Below are 20,141 nucleotides of genomic sequence, written 5' to 3'. Positions count from 1 at the left end.
AGATGGCATCATGAGGTAGGAAAATTATGTGGTTATATTGAAGCAACATCTCAAGACATCAGTCAGGAAGTTAAAGCTTGGTTGCAAATGGGTCTTCCAAATGGACAAAGACCCCAAGCATACTTCCAAAGTCGTGGCAAAATGGCTTAAGGACAACAAAGTCAAGGTATTGGAGTGGCCATCAAAGACCTGACCTCAATTCTATAGAAAGATTGTGGGTAGAACTGAAAAAGCATATACGAGCAAGGAGGCCTACAAACCTGACTCAGTTACACCAGCTGTCAGGAGTAATGGGCCAAAATTCACCCAACTTATTGTGGTAAGCTTGTGGAAGGCTACCCGAAACGTTTGCCCCAAGTTAAACAATTTAAAGGCAATGCTACCAAATACTAAGTGAGTGTATGTAAACTTCTGACCCACTGGGAGTGTGATGAAATAAATAAACCTCTACTATTATTCTGACATTTCACATTCTTACAATAAAGTGGTGATCCTAACTGACCTAAGACAGGGAATTTTTACTAGGATTAAATGTCAGAAATTGTGAGACTTAGTTCAAATGTATTTGGCTAAGGTGTATGTAAACTTCTGACTTCAACTGTATATACTGACATGTAGATGAGGGGATTGACAGTTAAGGTAAAAAAGTTGGTGTTGGCAAGCGTTTTCCATCTAAGAGAGCCGGTTAGGAGAAACACTAAGGTTAGCTGGTTAAAACACGTTACAAATACCAGGAAAATGATCCATTAAAAAACATCTAAAAACTGAGTTGGGAATTGACAACACACCATCAAACAGTTTGTTGTGAAAGTGTGAAGTTCCACAAAAAGAATAGAAGGAAACTCTATGAAGGTTCAGATAGAAAGAAAATGGTCTGTAATCCCTTTGGTCTCAGAGTAGAGACACAATTGGCTGTTCAGGTCAAGTGATGCACACTTCTGACTGGTCAGCATCAAATCACTTTGCAGCACCTGTTACCATGGCAATTCCTAAAACGTTTTCTTTAGGAGAGGTGTCAATGGAGACCTGAAGATGGCAAGTTAAAAGAACAGGAAGTGTTCAAGGAATCAAAGATGTGTGCGTGTTGGAAACCTCTAACCGCCTCAGTCCCCTCCTGGCAGTGGGTGGTCCTCATTTATCCAAATCATCAACCCCCCATGTCTCCTGTGTCTGTTTGGGAGTGTGTGGGTAGAGCAGAAGTAGGGCCTCAGCGTCTGGGGGCTCCACAGGTTCCAAGGGTAAGGTCCCTTATGTCTTATGGGAGTCTGGAGTGAGGGGACCGGGGGTGTTGGTCCCATCCAGGCTGTGTGTGGGGATATGGAAATGAGGGGTGAGCACCGAGGGGAACTGGAAGAGAACACAAGAGAACACAGAACAACTTCAATGGGTCATAAAAAGCAGAATTTGGGTCAAAAACAGAAGATACAGTATAGAGCAGACACACAGAGACAGAACAAGCTCGAGCAGGAACCAACGAGGACAGAAAGCGGGATGAGAGAAAGACACTGACGTGTCGAGAGGGATGAGAGAGGATTGCGATGAGAGAGAGGGGGGGATGTGGTCTGACCTGGAACAGGGTGTGTGCTCCCTGCTGGCGGCGGGTGGCAGGGCTGAGGGGAGCCACCGGACTGAGCGTGCTCCAGAAGTGGATGTTAGACAGCAGGGGACTGGGGGTCAGCAACAGAGTGGGCGTCTGTAAACACACACACTAGTAGTTAGGAGAAAGACAGAAACCATGTCAAAGAAGAAAAAAAGACTTAAAACATACTCAAATTGCCATTTGGGAATATCTCAGATATATCACCAATTGGCACAAAAATATTCTCAATGCTGAAATTAGAGCTCTAAGTGCTAGTATTTGAATTGAAAACAACATTCTCTTTTGTATCCATAATGGAGGTTTGGATTGTTTACCAGCAGCCCAAGGCAAAGCCAACCCAGATGAGAAGCTGGCCAGGGGCTGGCTCCAACGGAGCCGTCTCATGACCGCAGTAGCATAGATGTTAACCCACAGAGGGAAAATCTGAGAGAATAATGAGACCATTGTCAGGTCCTGCTGATATAATCTAATATTCTGATCACAACAGGAACATGTGGTCAAACGGTCAACATCCCATTGACAGGCCAAAGGAATGACAACAGTCGTTGTCGTGGTAACTCAGTTTAGACAGAGAGAACGGGTGTTCAATAAAACTACAACACTGCTGCCATCTGCTGGGGAAAAACTATCAATGAAGTTTGTTTACATTTCACCTCATCCCTAATCGTAAATGTATCTTCTCCTAAAAAAGAATACATCTTAAACAATACTGTGAGTGTGGAGTGTAAAGATTGTGTAAAAATGTGTGTGTGTGTGTCTCTCACCTGTAGCAGTGCTGGTGTGAGAGAGGCGGTGGGTAGTGAGGGGCTGTAGAGGTTCATAGGAGAGAGGTCAGAGGCAGTGACCACCAGTGTAGGAGTGGAAAGCTCCAGGACTTTAGGAGGCTTGCGGGCCTTGCCCCCTGTGATATGGCCACTCACACACACCGGAGACAAACTCATCTCCCTATTCACTCCCTTGTCCCCGTTTCCTCCACATACCTCACCACTTGACACATGGCCAGAACTCTGCACCTGACAAAGAAAGGGAGAGAGAAGGAGGAAGCACAGTCAGTTGAATCACAGAAAGAAAAAACATGAATGCTAAATCCATCTTCGTGTTGAGTAATCTGCATCTCAGTGGATTGGACGAAGATGGACTCCATGTCACAGAAGGTGTGTGTTTGCGCGCGTGTGCACATTATCCTTACCGCCTGTATCTGCGTCTCTGTCGGTTGGGAGGAGATGGACTCAATGTCACTGTCAATCACCAGCTCCTGGGTGGAATCCGGCATCGTGCTGGGGGAGGGACTCCGAGAAGACAACTCTGATAAGCTGAAACTATGCATGATTCGAGGGTTCGAGGATTCCAAGGTCTTGGCTTGCTCAAACGCGTACACAGCCTGAGGTTGGAGGGTGGAGTGTGTCCTCACTACATCATCTATGGGAGGCGGGACTTGGAGAGGGTACAATGGCGGATTGGATGTTTCTATAGTAACCTGAGGTGGTGGAGGGCTTCTCTTGGGAGGGGTGGTCCCAAACTTAATGACTGACGGTGATGGCATTGGCTGAGAGGGTGTGTCTTGGGCCCGGGTATTGGACTTCCTGTCGGCCATCTTGTCTCCGGGGTTCTCCATCTTGATGGACTTGAAGAGCTGCCGTCCATTTTGCAGCGAGGTGAGGGTGAACGAGGTGTACAGGCCAGAGTGGATGTAGTCATTACGGTTGGACGGCTTAGTACTGGACCCCCGTGTCGCTGTCACACCTTCACTCCTGTCCCCACCCTCATCATCTCTGGATGTGTTGTCCCCCCTCTCTGAGAGGGGCAGGCCACCCCCTGCACCCCCCTCCCCATCAGGCCGAACAGAGGCATCCCCTTTCAGAATGTCTGGGTATGAGACAAAGCGGTACACAAACTTCTGCCCGTTCACCTTCTTAATGATGTTCTATAGGAGAAAACAAGGAGAGAGGGATGTTACATTGTGGAGAAAAAGTAGACAGCTGTACGAAAGACAGACACTCTACTCCCTTGCCTGTCTTTTCTCCCTCTCTAACAAAAACAGCCCACAAAGTAACTTCTGCGTGGGAATGTTCCATCCTTCCTGTCTGTGCCAAACAAACAGCCAATCAGGCCTGTCGTGCTCAGTCTTCAGCTAAACACAACTCACCACCCCACCCACTGACAGATGCAGGCTGTCTTTAGGCCAAACCACAGAGAGAGTAGGCAAGATACACAGCAACCGAGCAGTACTCTGAAGGACTGGGTGGTGACATGTCACAGGAGTGCTTAACCACAGAGAATTCCTTGCCCACAGCTCTACCCAGCCTAGCACTAAACTAAACCTGGGGCCCTATAAAATCTGCAATGCTGAGAACGAGGACGGAATCACGGAATCCAGACACTAAAATAGAATTCAACAATATTCAAAAATGTATTAACTTACAAGGAAATCAACTAAAATGTATTGAACTTGTAACTTCTTGAAGAGGCAACGCGGGAATGCCCGTCTGTGTGCGTGTTTGTCTAGCACTGTGTAGCCCTTAGCAATGATGCTAATGATAAGTCTTCTGGTAGATGGAAAGGCTTTCCCAAAAACCTTCTCTATTAAATGTTAACTACAAAGTAACCTATGCCTACATAGCAGAATTATTATTTGCATCAATCCAGTTGCGATTTATTTAGCAAACATATGCGCTACAGAAACACTGCCAACCAAACAAGTCTCTTACTGGTGTGTACTTGAATTAAAGGGTATCTACGCCCAAAATGAAAATGTCTTAGTGGTCTCCTGATGTGGTTTAAGCATTGTTGTAGACTTAAAACACCCAACTTTTTTGTTTTTCTATTTAAAAAGTGTGATTGAGAAGTCAGAAACCTGGACAAATCTGAAACTAAATGGAATTAGGCTAAAAAACAAAACAGATTTTATAGGGCTCTATGAACCCTGGACTCATTTTCTCAACTTGTCTCATCGATGGGCCCCTTGTCTATGCTAATGTGAGGTGTGTGTGTACCTTGTCATAGTAGTATCTCAGGGCTCTGCTAAGCTTGTCGTAGTTCATGTTGGGTTTGTTCTTCCTGGCGCCCCACAGCTTGGCCACCTCCTCCGCCTGCAGCAGCTTGAACTCGCCCTCCTCATTGGTCCAGCAGATCAGCTGATCATTGGTGGGGTCCAATAGGAGCTGGAGCAAGAACTGCCACAGGGTCACAGAGCTGTCCATGCTCCCCGCTACAGAGAAAGAGAGGGGATTTAGAAGACAGATCAGACATGCAGTGTCACCAACAGACAGTTATCAAACTGTTGAACTGCGACTACTCATAGCCTGACAGAGACCCCCATTCAGGATCTACAGCCTCAGTCAACAAGCCTAAGCCTTTTTCTGCACTCAACAACGCGAAAGCAAAACATTTGAATTGGCACCAATGCTATCAGACATCAATATAAGTTCCAGCATTTTCTAATCACCTAATAAGTTACTGTTTGGAATTCAAGGTGATTTGAAGATCAGTGATTCTGCACAGACTAGTGCCTTGGTCAGGCCTATCATCTCAAACGTTCTTAAAACAGCGTTTTTTAATTCAATCAGTCCTGACGACGACAAGCTGTTTTCTAAAAAACGTTTGGAGAAATGCTGTCAACAATCACGGTTGACAACTCCACGATGTCCCCCTCCTAGAGTGCAAAGAACCTTGGCGTGACCCTGGACAACACCCTGTCGTTCTCTGCAAACATCAATGCAGTGACTCACTCCTGCAGGTTCATGCCCTACAACGTAGAGTTAGACCCTACCTCATACGAGGAGCAGAGCAGGTCCATTTCCAGGCTCTTTTCATCTCCCTGCAACTCGCTGTTGGCTGGGCTCCCTGCTTGTGCCATTAAATCCCTGCAACTTATCCAGAACACTGCAGCCCGCCTGGTGTTCCACCTTCACAAGTTCTCCCATGTCAACCCGCTCCTCCACTGGCATCCAGTCGAAGCTCGCATCCACTACAAGACCTTGAACACTTGACGCCCCCCTCCCCGAAACATTTCTGACTTGTAGAGGTGCAGAAGACACTTGGAGGACAACAAAGGAGCAGGGAGCTTTGTGCTGTAGTCCTCAGCTGTGAACTTGGCAGTGAGAGAACACAGGCTTTGAGAGGAGAGCTCTGCTGTATAAAAATGTCACATATAGAAAGTAAGGGTGATGCTACTCCAGTCCAGGCCCATTAAATGGCAAGGTGGAGCCCACACCTATCCTGTCCCTTAAGATACCACAGGGATATGGACAGGACTAGCGTTGTTTTCAAACTCAGGAACAACATTAGTTTTTCAAATGAAAAGGTAATTGACAAGGAAAGCTCAAAACTGATTTCAATTGATTGATTGGGCCTATAAATGCTAAACAAGAAAATGATACTACATTAATCATAAATAGCCTTAAAGAGTGACTGCATTTAAAAAACAACGAATCCATTTGTAACCGGCCTATGTGGCATCAATAAGAGTCAGAAACAGTTATTCTTGTCATAATTGACTACAAAAAGTCAGTCTTGCCTAAAACAGAGCTTGGGAACATCCGTGCGTCACAACGGGTAAATGAAGGTTGGGTTTTGATTTGAGGATGTACACTTGCTCACTAACATGGGGTGAGCAGTTGTGGTGATGGTGCTCGATCTAATAGCATAGACAGACAGGTCTACCCAGCAGAACCACTTTGTTTACATAAGACAACACACATTAAATTGTTTTACTTCAGAAATACTGCACAAAACTGCGCAACCAAAACATACTCTGCAAAAATGTTAAAATTACAGACTTCAGTTATCATTCTGGGAATTTTGAGGAAGTGAAATGTGCTTCTGCATAATCAGTCAGGAAACACACCTCCAAGACTGAAATCTTGTTTTTCTAATGAGCAACAAAAAAAAATAAACATGCCAATCAGTGGGTTGATTGGTTTTTTTAACATCAAAATAAGCTACAGTGCATTCGGAAAGTATTCAGACCCCTTAACTTTTCCCACATTTTGTTACGTTACAGCCTTATTCTAAAATTGATTAAAGAATTGTTTTAACTCAATCTACACACAATAATGAAAGTGAACAGGTTTTTTTTTTTTTTTTGCAAATTTATAAAATAAAAAACTGATACCTTATTTATAAGTATTCAGACCCTACGAGACTCGAAATTGAACTTAGGTGCATCCTGTCTCCATTGTTCACCCTTGATGTTTCTAAAACTTGATTGAATTTAACACAGGGGGACATTGATTGGACATGATTTGGAAAGGCACATCTGTCTATATAAAGGTCCCACAGTTGATAGTAGAGGTCGACCGATTATGATTTTTCAACGCAGGATTATTGGAGGCCCCCAAAAAAGCCGATACCGATTAATCGGTCAATTATATATATTTGTAATAATGACATTTACAACAATACTGAATGAACAATGAACACTTATTTTAACTTAATACACTGCTCAAAAAAATAAAGGGAACACTAAAATAACATCCTAGATCTGAACGAATGAAATAATCTTATTAACTACTTTTATCTTTACATAGTTGAATGTGCTGACAACAAAATCACACAAAAATAATCAATGGAAATCCAATTTATCAACCCATGGAGGTCTGGATTTGGAGTCACACTCAAAATTAAAGTGGAAAACCACACTACAGGCTGATCCAACTTTGATGTAATGTCCTTAAAGCAAGTCAAAATGAGGCTCAATACTGTGTGTGGCCTCCACGTGCCTGTATGACCTCCCTACAACGCCTGGGCATGCTCCTGATGAGGTGGCGGATGGTCTCCTGAGGGATCTCCTCCCAGACCTGGACTAAAGCATCCGCCAACTCCTGGACAGTCTGTGGTGCAACGTGGCGTTGGTGGATGGAGCGAGACATGATGTCCCAGATGTGCTCAATTGGATTCAGGTCTGGGGAACGGGCGGGCCAGTCCATAGCATCAATGCCTTCCTCTTGCAGGAACTGCTGACACACTCCAGCCACATGAGGTCTAGCATTGTCTTGCATTAGGAGGAACCCAGGGCCAACCGCACCAGCATATGGTCTCACAAGGGGTCTGAGAATCTCATCTCGGTAGCTAATGGCAGTCAGGCTACCTCTGGTGAGCACATGGAGGGCTGTGCGGCCCCGCAAAGAAATGCCACCCCACACCATGACTGACCCACCGCCAAACCGGTCATGCTGGAGGATGTTGCAGGCAGCAGAATGTTCTCCACGGCGTCTCCAGACTCTGTCACGTCTGTCACGTGCTCAGTGTGAACCTGCTTTCATCTGTGAAGAGCACAGGGCGCCAGTGGCGAATTTGCCAATCTTGATGTTCTCTGGCAAATGCCAAACGTCCTGCACGGTGTTGGGCTGTAAGCACAACCCCCACCTGTGGACGTCGGGCCCTCATACCACCCTCATGGAGTCTGTTTCTGACCGTTTGAGCAGACACATGCTCATTTGTGGCCTGCTGGAGGTCATGTTGCAGGGCTCTGGCAGTGCTCCTCCTGCTCCTCCTTGCACAAAGGCGGAGGTAGCGGTCCTGCTGCTGGGTTGTTGCCCTCCTACGGCCTCCTCCATGTCTGCTGATGTACTGGCCTGTCTCCTGGTAGCGCCTTCATGCTCTGGACACTACGCTGACAGACACAGCAAACCTTCTTGCCACAGCTCACATTGATGTGCCATCCTGGATGAGCTGCACTACCTGAGCCACTTGTGTGGGTTGTAGACTCCGTCTCATGCTACCACTAGAGTGAAAGCACCGCCAGCATTCCAAAGTGACCAAAACATCAGCCAGGAAGCATAGAAACTGAGAAGTGGTCTGTGGTCACCACCTGCAGAACCTCTCCTTTATTGGGGGTGTCTTGCTAATTGCCTATAATTTCCACCTGTTGTCTATTCCATTTGCACAACAGCATGTGAAATTTTTTGTCAATCAGTGTTGCTTCCTAAGTGGACAGTTTGATTTCACAGAAGTGTGATTGACTTGAAGTTACATTGTGTTGTTTAAGTGTTCCCTTTATTTTTTTGAGCAGTGTATAATACATCAATAAAATCCATTTAGTCTCAAATAAATAATGAAACATGTTCAATTTGGTTTAAATAATGCAAAAACAAAGTGTTGGAGAAGAAAGTAAAAGTGCAATATGTGCCATGTAAAAAAAGCTAACGTTTAAGTTCCTTGCTCAGAACATGAGAACATATGAAAGCTGGTGGTTCCTTTTAACATGAGTCTTCAATATTCCCAGGTAAGACGTTTTAGGTTGTAGTTATTATAGGACTACTAATCTCTATATCATCTGTAATTCATATACCTTTGACTATTGGATGTTCTAATAGGTACTTTAGTATTGCCAGCCTAATCTCGGGAGTTGATTGACTTCAAGCCTAACAGTGCAATGCTTCAAGCTGCTGGCAAATGCAGTAAAGTGCTGTTTGAATGAATGCTTACGAGCCTGCTGCTGCCTACCACCGCTCAGTCAGACTGCTCTATCAAATCATAGACTTAATTATAATATAATAACACAGAAATACGAGCCTTAGGTCAAATATGATATGGTCAAATCTGGAAACGATCATTTCGAAAACAAAACATTTATTCTTTCAGTGAAATACAGAACCGTTCTGTATTTTATCTAACGGGTGGCATCCATAAGTCTAAATATTCCTGTTACATTGCACAACCTTCAATGTAATGTCATAATTACATGCAATTCTAGTAAATTAGTTCGCAACGAGCCAGGTGGACCAAACTGTGGCATATACCCTGACTCTGCGTCGCAATGAATGCAAGAGAAGTGACAATTTTCCCTACTTAAAAGAAATTCATGTTAGCAGGCAATATTAACTAAATATGCAGGTTTAAAAATATACACTTGTGTATTGATTTTAAGAAAGGCGTTGATGTTTATGGTTAGGTACTAGAGGTCAACCGATTAATCGGAATGGCCGATTAATTGGGGCCGATTTCAGGTTTTCATAACAATCGGTAATCGGTATTTTTGGCCACCGATTTGTCGATAAAAAAAAAAACATTTACACCTTTATTTAACTAGGCAAGTCAGATTAAAAACCTGTTAGGGCTAGGGGGCAGCATTGACACGGCTGGATAAAAAACATACCCGATTTAATCTGGTTACCACTCCTACTCAGTAACTAGAATATGCATATACTTATTACATATGGATAGAAAACACCCTAAATTTTCTAAAACTGTTTGAATGGTGTCTGTGAGTATAACAGAACTCAAATGGCAGGTCAAAACCTGAGAGATTCCTTTACAGGAAGTGGCCTGTCTGACCATTTGTTGAACTTCTTTTCCATCTCTATCATTTACTAAGGATCTCTGCTCTAACGTGACACTTCCCACGTCGTCCATAGGCGCTCAGAGCCCGGGAAAAAACAGAATGTCGTCATTCCAGCCCCAGGCTGAAACACATTATCGCCTTTCTCAAGTGGCCCATCAAGAGACACTAGCTTATGCGCGTGACCCCGACCGCCCCCGCCTTTGGGATTTTTTCCTCTGTTTGCCGAAAAGGAGATTCCCTGTCGGAATATTATCGCTTTTCTACGAGAAAAATGTCGTAAAAATTGATTTTAAACAGCGGTTGACATGCTTCGAAGTACGGTAATGGAATACTTAGAATTTTATTGTCACGAATTGCGCCAAGCGCGTGACACTTCTTTACTATTTCGGATAGTGTCTGGAACGCATCGAACAAAACGCCGCTATTCGGATATAACGATGGATTATTTTGGACCAAACCAACATTTGTTATTGAAGTAGCTGTCCTGGGTGTGTATTCTGACGAAGACAACAAAAGGTAATGAAATTTTTATAATAGTAAATATGATTATGGTGAGTGCTAAACTTGCCGGGTGTCTAAATAAGCGAGCCCGTGATGCCTGGGCTATGTACTTAGAATATTGCAAAATGTGCTTTCACCAAAAAGCTATTTTAAAATCGGACATATCGAGTGCATAGAGGAGGTCTGTATCTATAATTCTTTAAATAATTGTTATGCTTTTTGTGAACGTTTATCGTCAGTAATTTAGTAAAATGTTAGCGAATTCCCCGGAAGTTTGCGGGGGGTATGCTAGTTCTGAACGTCACATGCTAATGTAAAAAGCTGTTTTTTGATATAAATATGAACTTGATTGAACAAAACATGCATGTATTGTATAACATAATGTCCTAGGGTTGTCATCTGATGAAGATCATCAAAGGTTAGTGCTACATTTAGCTGTTGTTTGGGTTTTGGTGACATTATATGCTAGCTTGAAAAATGGGTGTCTGATTATTTCTGGCTGGGTACTCTGCTGACATAATCTAATGTTTTGCTTTCGTTGTAAAGCCTTTTTGAAATCGGACAGTGTGGTTAGATTAACGAGAGTCTTGTCTTTAAAATGGTGTAAAATAGTCATATGTTTGAAAAATTGAAGTTTTTGCATTTTTGAGGTTTTTGAATAACGAGCCACGGGATTCCACTGGCTGTTACGTAGGTGGGACGATTTCGTCCCACATACCCTAGAGAGGTTAACAATACTTGTTCCACCAGTTTCTCCCTCACCTCAAACTTTCCAAAAATGGCAGTTATTTTTCGGTTACAGCTCATGAAGTACGCTTCATCACCTTCTCACCCCCGTCTCTGTGGTCAGGCTTCTCACATACCTCTTCGTTATCGTTCAAGGGACACGCTGCTGTAAGTTAACTGGCAAACTTCCTTTCCACTCTCCTGCTGTCTTTACAGAGCGTGCGCTGATGCAGTAACTAGCAAATTGGTTGTCTCTCTCTTCAGTCACATGCTGCATTCTGTTGTGTGAACAATTGGCTGAACCGTGGATACAGCCAGTATTGCTCCAAATGCGCATCACTTGTTCGCATACAGCCCCCAACCGCGCCCAAACTTTTCTCATCGAATCTACACGAATCCCGAAGGTCACCTATTTTGGATTCAAAATGGCGAATTTCGTCGAAAGGTGACTAGTTTGTATCCCTGCAAAATGCTATGCCATTAAAGCTCAAATTACGCTAAACAGCACCATCACAATAACCATGCGTACTTGGCGGCATAAAAGTGGACATTATGGGCATAGTCATAGTTTGACTGTTTATTGGCCTAACATGCTGACCACACCGCTCACGTTGCAAAATATAATGTACACATACATGTTATTCAATCATTGCCCCCACACTCCTCGCGAGCATCTGCGTGGCCAGGCCCTAAAACAGAAATTGGTTATATTTGTGACGCTCATCGTGCTGCATATCCGGCCTCTCCCATCTCCTCATTGGTTTTTAGGAGCATATACCCACGTGGGTGATTGAAAGATGAACTTAGGTCCACGCTCTGTTAGGTTGTAGTAATGCTGTAAAGTTGGTTGCCAACCGCCTTATAAAGTCCAAAGAACAAAAAGACTCCTTAAGGAAGGAGGAGAGATGACGAGAAACAAATTTAGATATAACTATGGATTATTTGGAACCAAAACAACATTTGTTGTTGAAGTAGAAGTCCTGGGAGTGCATTCTGACGAAGAACAGCAAAGGTAATCCAATTTTTCTTATAGTAAATCTGAGTTTGGTGAGGGCCAAACTTGGTGGGTGTCAAATTAGCTAGCCGTGATGGCCGGGCTATGTACTCAGAATATTGCAAAATGTGCTTTCGCCGAAAAGCTATTTTAAAATCTGACACCGCGATTGCATAAAAGAGTTCTGTATCTATAATTCTTTAAATAATTATGTATTCTGTCAACGTTTATCGTGAATAATTTAGTAAATTCACCGGAAGTTTTCGGTGGGTATGCTAGTTCTGAACATCACATGCTAATGTAAAAAGCTGTTTTTTGATATAAATATGAACTTGATTGAACAAAAAATGCATGTATTGTATAACATAATGTCCTAGGAGTGTCATCTGATGAAGATCAAAGGTTAGTGCTGCATTTAGCTGTGGTTTGGGTTTATGTGACATATATGCTTGCTTGGAAAATGGCTGTGTGATTATTTGTGTCTATGTACTCCTAACATAATCTAATGTTTTGCTTTCGCTGTAAAGCCTTTTGGAAATCGGACAACATGGTTCGATTCAGGAGAAGTCTATCTATAAAATGGTGTAAAATAGTCCTATGTTTGAGAACTTTGAATTATGACATTTTGTGGTTTTAAATTTGGCGCTCTGATTTGTCACTGGCTGTTGAATAGTCGTCCACCTCCTCTAGAGAGGTTAAGGACCTTGTGCATTTCAGGTAAAATAACAACACAATGTTTACTTGGGCTCCAGAGTGGCGCAGCGATCTAATGCACTGCATCTCAGTGCAAGAGGCATCACTACAGTCCCTGGTTCGAATCCAGGCTGAATCACATCTGGCCGTGATTGGAGGCAGCACACAATTGGCCCAGCATCATCCGGGTTTGGCCGTCATTGTAAATAAGAATTTGTTCTTAAACTGACTTGGCTAGTTAAATAAAAATAAAATAAAAAGATATACCAGGACAAATTAGCTAGCAACAGCAAGCTAGCTAAATTGCCACACATGTGTAATGCTTTTTGACCTGTCCCCAAATTAATATAATTGGTTCTGAGTTTGTTTTGATATTTCTACCTGTGTCATGATTGCTTCTGGTGTGGGTGAACAAAATGAACGTTCACGTGCGTCCAGTTCGGTCAGCATGTGGAACGAACTGCAAAAAACACTGAAGCTGGAGACTCATCACCCCCTCACTAGCTATAAGCACCAGCTGTCAGAGCAGCTCACAGATCCCTGCACCTGTACATAACCCATCTGTAAACACCCCATCTATCTACCTCACCCCCATACTGTGTTTATTTATTCATTTTGCTCCTTTGCACCCCAGTATCTCTACTTGCACATTCATCTTCTGCACATCTACCATTCCAGTATTTAATTGCTATATTGTAATTACTTCACCACCATGGCCTATTTATTGCCTTAACTCCCTTATCTTACCTCATTTGCACTCACTGTATATAGACTTTTTGTTTTCTTTTTTTCAACTGTATGTTTTGTTTATTCCATGTGTAACTCTGTGTTGTATGTGTCGAATTGCTATGCTTTATCTTGGCCAGGTCGCAGTTGCAAATGAGAACTTGTTGTCAACTAACCTACCTGGTTAAATAAAGGTGAAATAAAAAATTTAAAAATGTAAGTGTCATAAATACCAGAAATGCCTCTTACATCAGAACTGACCTGATAAAGGAGTATACATTTGTTGCACTCTGCATATTGTTTTTATATACAAGCAAGCAGGCCAGATCAGGTTGTGTAATGAACACTACCTACAGTGTGTGTGTGTGTGTGTGTAAGAGGATTAGATGAAAAGTAAATCTGCCCTGACTCATCTATCCCTGACACACCCCCACTCACAATCCGTCTCATTCTCATGGTGTAAAACGGTACAGACTGGCTCACAGTGAGGCCACCAAGGGACACAAGATTATAGACATGATTAGAGCGTTTCTGGTTATGTAACGAGGACGAAACAGCACTCAGCTAGGACCCACAGAGCAAAGAGCACAGACAGTGATGTCACTTGTAATACATGTTGCAGTTAAGTTGTTGTTTGGCCACCCAAACAATATCATATAACAAAAATCACTAAGATATGGTGTAAAAATGTGATGCATAGTTAGCAGTTAGAAAAAAGTAATGTCAACAACTAACAGTTAGCTAGCTTGAAATCACAGACTCTGTGAAATGGCCATGTTGTAGCTAACAGTTAACGCTAGCTGCACGAAATCAACCACTTGTTAGCTTGCCAAATGCTGATATTTTGGCTAGCTATGCATTTACCTAGATTGCAGCTAGTGCAATTACTTATATCATAAATTTCCCTACGTTGTCACATATCTTACAGTTTAGAGTAACTAGCTATCTAGGTTAACTACAGTAGCTTACCTTCCTAGTCGAGCTCGTTGAAAATTTGAGCCACCCAGAAGTGTCGATACAACTCCCAAAACATGACAGAAAATGAGCTTGCTAGCTGAGTAGCAAATGGCTATGTAGTTACGCCCTTTAAGTGAAAACTATAAAATTGCCATATACATTTTTGGAAGGAAAAAAATGTGTGCTAATCTTTAAGAACAGGAAATTAAACGCATTCTGAGATCACTTCCCCTTGTTTGCGTTCCATATGCGGGTTGTTTTCTGTCCCCGCCGTGGTTTTGAAGTGTTGTCGCGCCAACCACTTTTACTTTCAGCTACATTTGTCTCGACAAAAATGTTTTCAACGATGCTTCACTTTCGCTGTTGACCGAAAAACACGTTACATGTTACATTATAATCTAATTTCACAAGTTACATTGTAACAGGCAAGTTTGCAAAGACTTGACTGTTGTTGTCATGCCTCTGCTATGCTCGTCGCGAGAAGCATTCGCGCGTGGGAGGCGTGGTGAGAAATATTGCGGCAACAGCTTCTTCTTCTTCTTTGTGTGAATTTCCGGCATACTAGATGCTGTGTCGCTTATTGTTGCCTTCGCAGGTCGGAGTGCCGATTGCACGTTTTGGTCCCCCCCAAAAAGGGAATGGGAAAATCTTTAAATTGCACCTCCATCTAACCCTGCACCATCTAACCCCTACAAGCATTTCCTAGATCCTCAAGGTTCTCACCAAACTGCAGATGTCACAAACAACAGGAATATTATTTTTCATTTGATCTACCTCTACACTACCCCAGTGATCACCCTGTTGAACAGCGCCCTGTTCCAGTGAGCAAGCACGCCACAGTTTGATCCCCGAGCTCAACAAGACAGACAGGGTATTCTCAGTCTCGCAATTGCCACTGGGTCTACGTCTCACCAAACTGCAGTTGTCACAAACACCAGAAATAGTCTTCTTCATTTGATCTACCTCTACACTCAACACTACTGATCACCCCGTTGAACGGCACCCAGTTTCAGTGAGCAAAGCACGCCACAAGTTGAGCCCCGAGCCAAGTGACGTGAAGCGCTCGCTTCCTCTGGGCAGAGGATGCCCAAAATAATCTAAACAATTCCACTTCTTAAAACTCTCACAGATTTAACAATTCCCAGTTTGTCCTTTACCCAGCTTGACACAACATGCGGGTTGGCCAAAAAGCAGGAATCCACTCTTTCCAAAAATCTCACTTCCACTGGTCCAAAATCTTCTCTGGTAGGATTCACAGGGCAAATATTGGAAGTCTCTACCACACTTGTCGCCACAAGTAGGCCCACTTCATCCTGGTCTGGCTCAACCTCAGAGCGCTCACCACTGCCGACCGACTCCATTTCGAGATCCTCAAGAGAGCATGAAGAACTAAAGGTAAGTTTACATGGTTTGTATTCAGGAGACAATAGTCTACATAGTACATACTCAGGAGTCAAAGGTGTGTACTCAGCAGACCAAGGTCTGAACTTAGCCCCATTCTTACGCTTTTGTGTCATCGCACCTCTTCCATAAAAACCGTTACATTTTCTAGCTAGCTAGTTATGGTTCCATCCATTTTATTTCTTCAGATGTTCTACATATCTAGCTAACTATCTGTTTGTCGTCAGAGAAAGCTACGAACGAGACTACAGATCCAAACTCACTTCCCTTGCGGCAACCGGGTGTGCACAAATAAGCGCTGAAGGCTATTCGTTTTTAGTGTTTTTTTTCTAGTTGTAAATTTGTGTTATGTCATTTATTGAATAATTGTGTTCACAACATCTAGTAATTTTGTAAATACCAGCATACGACTGGGTAAAATACAAATTGTTGATACAAAATATATTCCTTTTGATTTAGAAAGTGAAAGCAGCTCTGGATATTCTTTTATGGACAAAAAAAGAGCAAAACAATCACAAGCCTTCCAGTGACCTCCGTTTGATGGTATTTCCCAGTTCAAAACATGAATGCACCCAACAACTTAACAACTGGTAATTACCACTTTCCCACTTGGTTATGAACAAAGCATAAGCTATTTTATTTCCGCCTTTCAGGTGTCCTCGTGATCCTGAAACACGAATCCAGGTAGGTGCCACATATTCTGTTATAAAATAATAGGTTATAATAGGCTCTTTTCTGTTTGATATCCTTCCTTTCAATGCATTTTAAGTGAATCCGACATGTAAAATGTATTTATGCTTTTGACAGTGCAATGTTCAGAGCAGTACTAAAAGGTCAGATGTCAAAATAAACTCAGGACAACCTGCTCAACAAATACCCCATCTGACCATAGTGTGGCAGCCTGGCAACAAATATTGATTTTATTGATCATCAGGTTTTCAAATGGGGAAAGAATGTACCCAATGTACTCAGTGGCTACTGTCCAAAGATGGATTGTATGCTGCCCCGGGAAAATAACAGGCTTTTTCTGTACCGTGGAGGCATCTGGGGTGTGGTATTGGAGTGTCTAACTCATACCTCTATTGATCAGATGCTTCAGTGGCGAACTTAAAATCAGCTACTTCCATGTCGTGGATATGTTTCATTATCACGAACTAGCCCCAAACAAAGTATATGGTCAGCTCATAACAAGCATAATGTATTTAAAGGGAACTTGTATGAGACACAGTAATATAGGCTAGTAGGTATATTATACCAAACCTGTGTAAGTAATGTAATACTTTAGTAATGTTATGTTAGTTTAGCTAAGTCTGCAAGCGTGTTTTACCTGTGCTGTTCACAGTATTGAGGGCACTAGATGAATAATTATTAAATAGAATAATCATGCCAGATTGGAATTGCAGCATGACTGTACATACAGATATTTACCAGATCAAAAAAAAAAAATACTACAGTTTACTATAGAATACTACAGTACTTAATGTAGAATTCTTTAGTAAACTGTAGTATACTGTAGAATCCTGTACTCCACACTGTAGTATTCCTCGATCGTGTAGTGCTTACTGTCGGCTTTTGTAGTATATTGTAGAAAACTTTACTACACACTATACTATCCCTTGATCAAGTGTAATACTTACTTGAGAATTTTCTAGTATACTATACTACACACTGTACTATCCCTCGATCATGTAGTGCTTATTTTAGAGTTTTGTACTACACTGGAGAAAACTATACTACACACTTTAGTATCCCTCAATTGTGTAGTGCTTACTGTATATACTTTTTTTTAATATACTGGAGAATACTATACACTGTAGTATCCCCCTAGATCGTGTAGTGCTTAGGCCTACTATAGAATTGTGTAGTATACTGGATAATTCTATAGTATAGTATCCATCGTTCGTGTAGTGCTTACTATAGAGTTTTGAAGTATACTGTAGAATACTATATTACACACTGTAGTACCCCTTGATCACGTACTGCTTACATTAGAATGTTGTAGTATACTGTGTAGAAAACTATACTGCACACTTGAGTATCCCTCAATCATGTAGTGCTTACTTTAGAACTTTTTAGATCATTGGACTATTAGCAAGCTTTACTGCTATCTGATAGCTTTGTCAATGCAGTTTTGATTTGAGGAGCTCAGCCGGGGGATTTCCTCTGAGGTTCCCCCTCGATTGTGTAGCGCTTACTATTTAATTTTGTAGTATATTGTAGAATACTATACTCCACACTGTATTATCCATTGATTGATTGATTGATTTTATTTTACTATTTAAAAACACAATACAACCACAAATGTGGATACAATGTATTAAGACATTCGTGGAGAATGTTTGTCAATTTATTTCCATTGTGTTCCTAGTTCAAACATCAACCATGTTACACATGTACAGCTAACCCACACGACAAAATACTATAGTATACTAAGGTCTAAATTCTGTAGTATTACTATATTTATGTACTATAGTCAGGGCCATCCCCCCATTACGCAGGATTAGGCTGCTTCCTAGAGCAGCAGATTGACGACGGTGGCATTTTCCAAACTAAACTGACCAACAACACCGCACATAATTCTGCCCCAAAACAATGAAAACGTCTCTCACAAAGTGGAATATGGGCTATCAAGGCGAGCGCTGATGCCGCCCCATGATAAGCAGTGCCCACTTTGCCAAAGGCAGGGGCGCAAAATATGTATTTTGTCCATGCCCAGTGCACCTCTCCATGGTGCTGTTGGAGAGACGCAGAGCTGCAGCAATACTCCGTCAAAGTAATCTAACATAAAACATGTAGCAGATATAGCCTATGGTAGAACAAATATACCTATTGTGGCTTTATTATGTCATGAGACATTTTACATCATGTGTGTTTCCGATCAAATAGCCTAAAATGGCGCCATAACAAATACAAATTGCTTCGATGTAAATATAAATTAAAATGTTAACAAACACACCATATCTCTCAGTTCTATTACATATTAGAGTCATTAGACGAAGGAGTCTTCTGTATGGGGGAGTTTTGTTAAGCCTCTGAAGCTCGGTCTGAACATTAACACGCATTGCTTCCGCCACGGTTTGGAAGCAGAAGCACCTTATCTTTCATATCAGTGAGAAACAATAATAAATACACTTTCAATTGATACTCACCTTTAAAAGATTAGTGTTAGTGTTCCCACACACCCATTTCTCCATGTTACAGAAGGTGTTTAGGGAAGACAGAGTGACTCCCTGTGCTAATTAGTTATCTAGCATGCTCTTGTAACCGGTGTGAAATGGCTAGCTAGTTAGCCGGGTGAGTGCTAATAGCGTTTTCATACGGTGACGTCACTCGCTCTGAGACTTGAAGTAGTTGCTTTTGGGGAGCGACAGGTAGCGATGCTTCGTGGGGGGCAGATGTTGATGTGTGCGGATGATCTCTGGTTCGAGCCCAGGTAGGGGCGAGGAGATGAACGGAAGCAACACTGTTACACTCTGAACGCCTGTGTGTAACGGAATAAGACCACCAGAAACGCGTTGTCACTGAAAAATACTATCAGCTGTAACTGTGATAAAGCTTGTTAAAACAGTAAGTTTGCATTTTGGAAATTATTTTTGATGTAATATGAAACTAAAGGGCTATTTGTGTTGTTAAACCATATCGCCATTGAGAATCAATTCACATTTAGATGAAGTATTTGGGTGTCTGGTTAGACTGTAAGCTCTCCTTCCAGACTCGCATCAAACATCTCCAATCCAAAGTTAAATCAATAATTGGCATCCTATTTCGCAACAAAGCATCCTTCACTCATGCTGCCAATCATACCCTCTCTGGTCACCCCCAAAGCCAATTCCTCCTTTGGCCGTCTCTCCTTCCAGTTCTCTGCTGCCAATGACTGGAACGAACTACAAAAATCTCTGAAACTGGAAACACTTATCTCCCTCACTAGCTTTAAGCACCAGCTGTCAGAGCAGCTCACAGATCACTGCACCTGTACATAGCCCATCTATAATTTAGCCCATACAACTACCTCTTCCCCTACTGTATTTATATATTTATTTATTTAGCTCCTTTGCACCCCATTATTTCTATTTCTACATTGCACTTTCTTCCACTACAAATCTACCATTCCAGTGTTTTACTTGCTATATTGTATTTACTTTGCCACCATGGCCTTTTTTGCCTTTACCTCCCTTATCTCACCTCATTTGCTCACATTGTATATAGACTTATTTTTCTACTGTATTATTGACTGTATGTTTGTTTTACTCCATGTGTAA

The 20,141-nt window shown here is 42.2% G+C and overlaps 1 protein-coding gene across 4 annotated transcripts; it reads right to left on the bottom strand.

The window, feature by feature from the left end:
* Positions 1-377: 377 nt before the first annotated feature.
* LOC106565630 (ETS domain-containing protein Elk-4) lies at positions 378-19,194 on the bottom strand. Of its 4 annotated transcripts, XR_001319697.2 has the most exons (7): positions 14,494-15,000; positions 4,594-4,808; positions 2,790-3,524; positions 2,365-2,613; positions 1,915-2,023; positions 1,568-1,693; positions 378-1,347 (listed from the first exon to the last, which is right to left on the bottom strand). XR_001319697.2 is itself a non-coding variant. In XM_014132947.2 (6 exons), the coding sequence occupies exons 2-6, from the start codon at positions 4,798-4,800 to the stop codon at positions 1,249-1,251; spliced, it is 1,410 nt and encodes a 469-aa protein (XP_013988422.2). In that variant the 5' UTR covers positions 4,801-4,808; positions 14,494-15,000; the 3' UTR covers positions 382-1,248. The 4 variants fall into 4 exon arrangements, 3 of the variants coding, with proteins under 3 accessions (XP_013988422.2, XP_013988421.2, XP_013988420.2); XM_014132947.2 differs by lacking the exon at positions 1,915-2,023 and having other exon boundaries at positions 382-1,347; positions 2,365-2,607; XM_014132946.2 differs by lacking the exons at positions 1,915-2,023; positions 14,494-15,000 and adding an exon at positions 19,032-19,194 and having other exon boundaries at positions 386-1,347.
* Positions 19,195-20,141: the final 947 nt, after the last annotated feature.

Source organism: Salmo salar, chromosome ssa12 (genome assembly GCF_905237065.1).
Source record: "Salmo salar chromosome ssa12, Ssal_v3.1, whole genome shotgun sequence".
Lineage (NCBI taxonomy): Eukaryota > Metazoa > Chordata > Actinopteri > Salmoniformes > Salmonidae > Salmo > Salmo salar.
This window is presented reverse-complemented; position numbering and strand designations above follow the sequence as displayed.

Coding starts and splice junctions, on each gene's coding strand:
- LOC106565630 (XM_014132946.2), bottom strand. CDS start 4,800: ATGGACAGCTCTGTGACCCTGTGGCAGTTCTTGCTCCAGCTCCTATTG. Junction 3,525..4,593: donor TGAGATACTACTATGACAAG/GTACACACACAC, acceptor TTTCTCCTATAG/AACATCATTAAGAAGGTGAA. Junction 1,694..2,364: donor TCACACCAGCACTGCTACAG/GTGAGAGACACA, acceptor GTGTGTTTACAG/ACGCCCACTCTGTTGCTGAC.